Source organism: Manacus vitellinus, unplaced genomic scaffold, assembly GCF_001715985.3.
Source record: "Manacus vitellinus isolate BGI_N305 unplaced genomic scaffold, ASM171598v3 scaffold_123_pilon, whole genome shotgun sequence".
In the NCBI taxonomy this organism is placed as follows: Eukaryota; Metazoa; Chordata; class Aves; order Passeriformes; family Pipridae; genus Manacus; species Manacus vitellinus.
This window is the reverse complement of record NW_021938915.1, coordinates 70,070-71,193: the sequence shown is the minus strand read 5'-3', so window position 1 is coordinate 71,193 and position 1,124 is coordinate 70,070. Positions and strand designations below refer to the sequence as shown.

Below are 1,124 nucleotides of genomic sequence, written 5' to 3'. Positions count from 1 at the left end.
CCGCGTGTCCCACCTCAAGTCCATCATGTGCCTGGGCTTCTACGAGCTGGTGGGAGCCTCCAGCGGGGACGTTGTTTACCTGGCACTGCCCCTCTACCACATGGCCGGGGCCCTCCTGGGCGTCGTCGGCTGCCTCGGCATCGGTGAGTGGGGCCGGGACCCCGGGGGGGTTCTGGGGGGTGTTTGAGGGGGGTGTGCCTGCTGTGTCTTACTTTAAGAGTGTTGTGTCTTTGCCTTGCCACAATCTTTGGCCCTTGGAATTCTGGACAAGAAACATTAAACAGTTCAGGAATCCAACACCAAAGCACTTGGCTAAAGTGCCATTGAAAGTGCTAAAAGAGTTCTACTAAAATCTCTGTAACCCAGATTTGAAAGCATCAGGCTTATCCCTCTGATCCCCCCTCCCGGGTTTCCCCAGGAGCCACGTGTGTGCTGAGGGAGAAGTTCTCAGCCAGCCAGTTTTGGGATGACTGTCGTGCCGAGGGCGTCACCGTGTTCCAGTACATCGGGGAGCTGTGCCGGTACCTCGTAAACCAGCCCCAGGTCCGAGGGGGATCTGGGATAAGGGGGGGTGCTGGGAGGGCTCCCCCCGAGCCAGGGGTTCCCCCCAGAGCCGGGGCATCCCCCAGAGATGCCGGTGGTCCCACAGCGCCCTGGTGAGCGGCAGCACGGGCTCCGGTTGGCCGTGGGCTCTGGGCTCAGACCCGACGTGTGGAGGAGTTTCCAGCAGCGCTTTGGGCCCATCCGGATCGTGGAGACCTACGGGATGAGCGAGGGAAACGTCACCCTCTTCAACTACACCGGGACCCCCGGGGCCGTGGGCAGGGGCAGTTTCATCTACAAGGTGAGGGGGGTGGGCTGGACTGGCAGGGAGTCACCATGTCCATCCTGGGGGTCTCATGTCCGGCCTGGGGGGTCCCTGTGTCCATCTCTGGGGGTCTCATGTCCATCCTGGGGGGCCCTGGGTCCATCCTGGGGATCCCCATGTCCATCCTGGGGCATCCCTATGTCCATCCTGGAGGGCCCTATGTGTGTGTCCCTGGGTGTTCCCCACATGTGTCCTGGGGGGGTCCCATGTGTGTCCTGCTGCCCCTGAGTACCCCATATCTGTCCTGGGGTGGTCT

At 62.0% G+C, this 1,124-nt stretch overlaps 1 protein-coding gene across 1 annotated transcript in view; it reads left to right on the top strand.

The window, feature by feature from the left end:
• The window catches only part of INTS3 (integrator complex subunit 3), a 35,914-nt gene that overhangs the window by 32,523 nt on the left and 2,267 nt on the right, over positions 1-1,124 (top strand). Inside the window, exons 47-49 of the mRNA XM_029965904.1 lie at positions 2-143; positions 419-543; positions 650-844. Coding sequence (XP_029821764.1) covers positions 2-143; positions 419-543; positions 650-844 — 462 coding nt within the window. The remainder of the gene's footprint in view (position 1; positions 144-418; positions 544-649; positions 845-1,124) is intronic.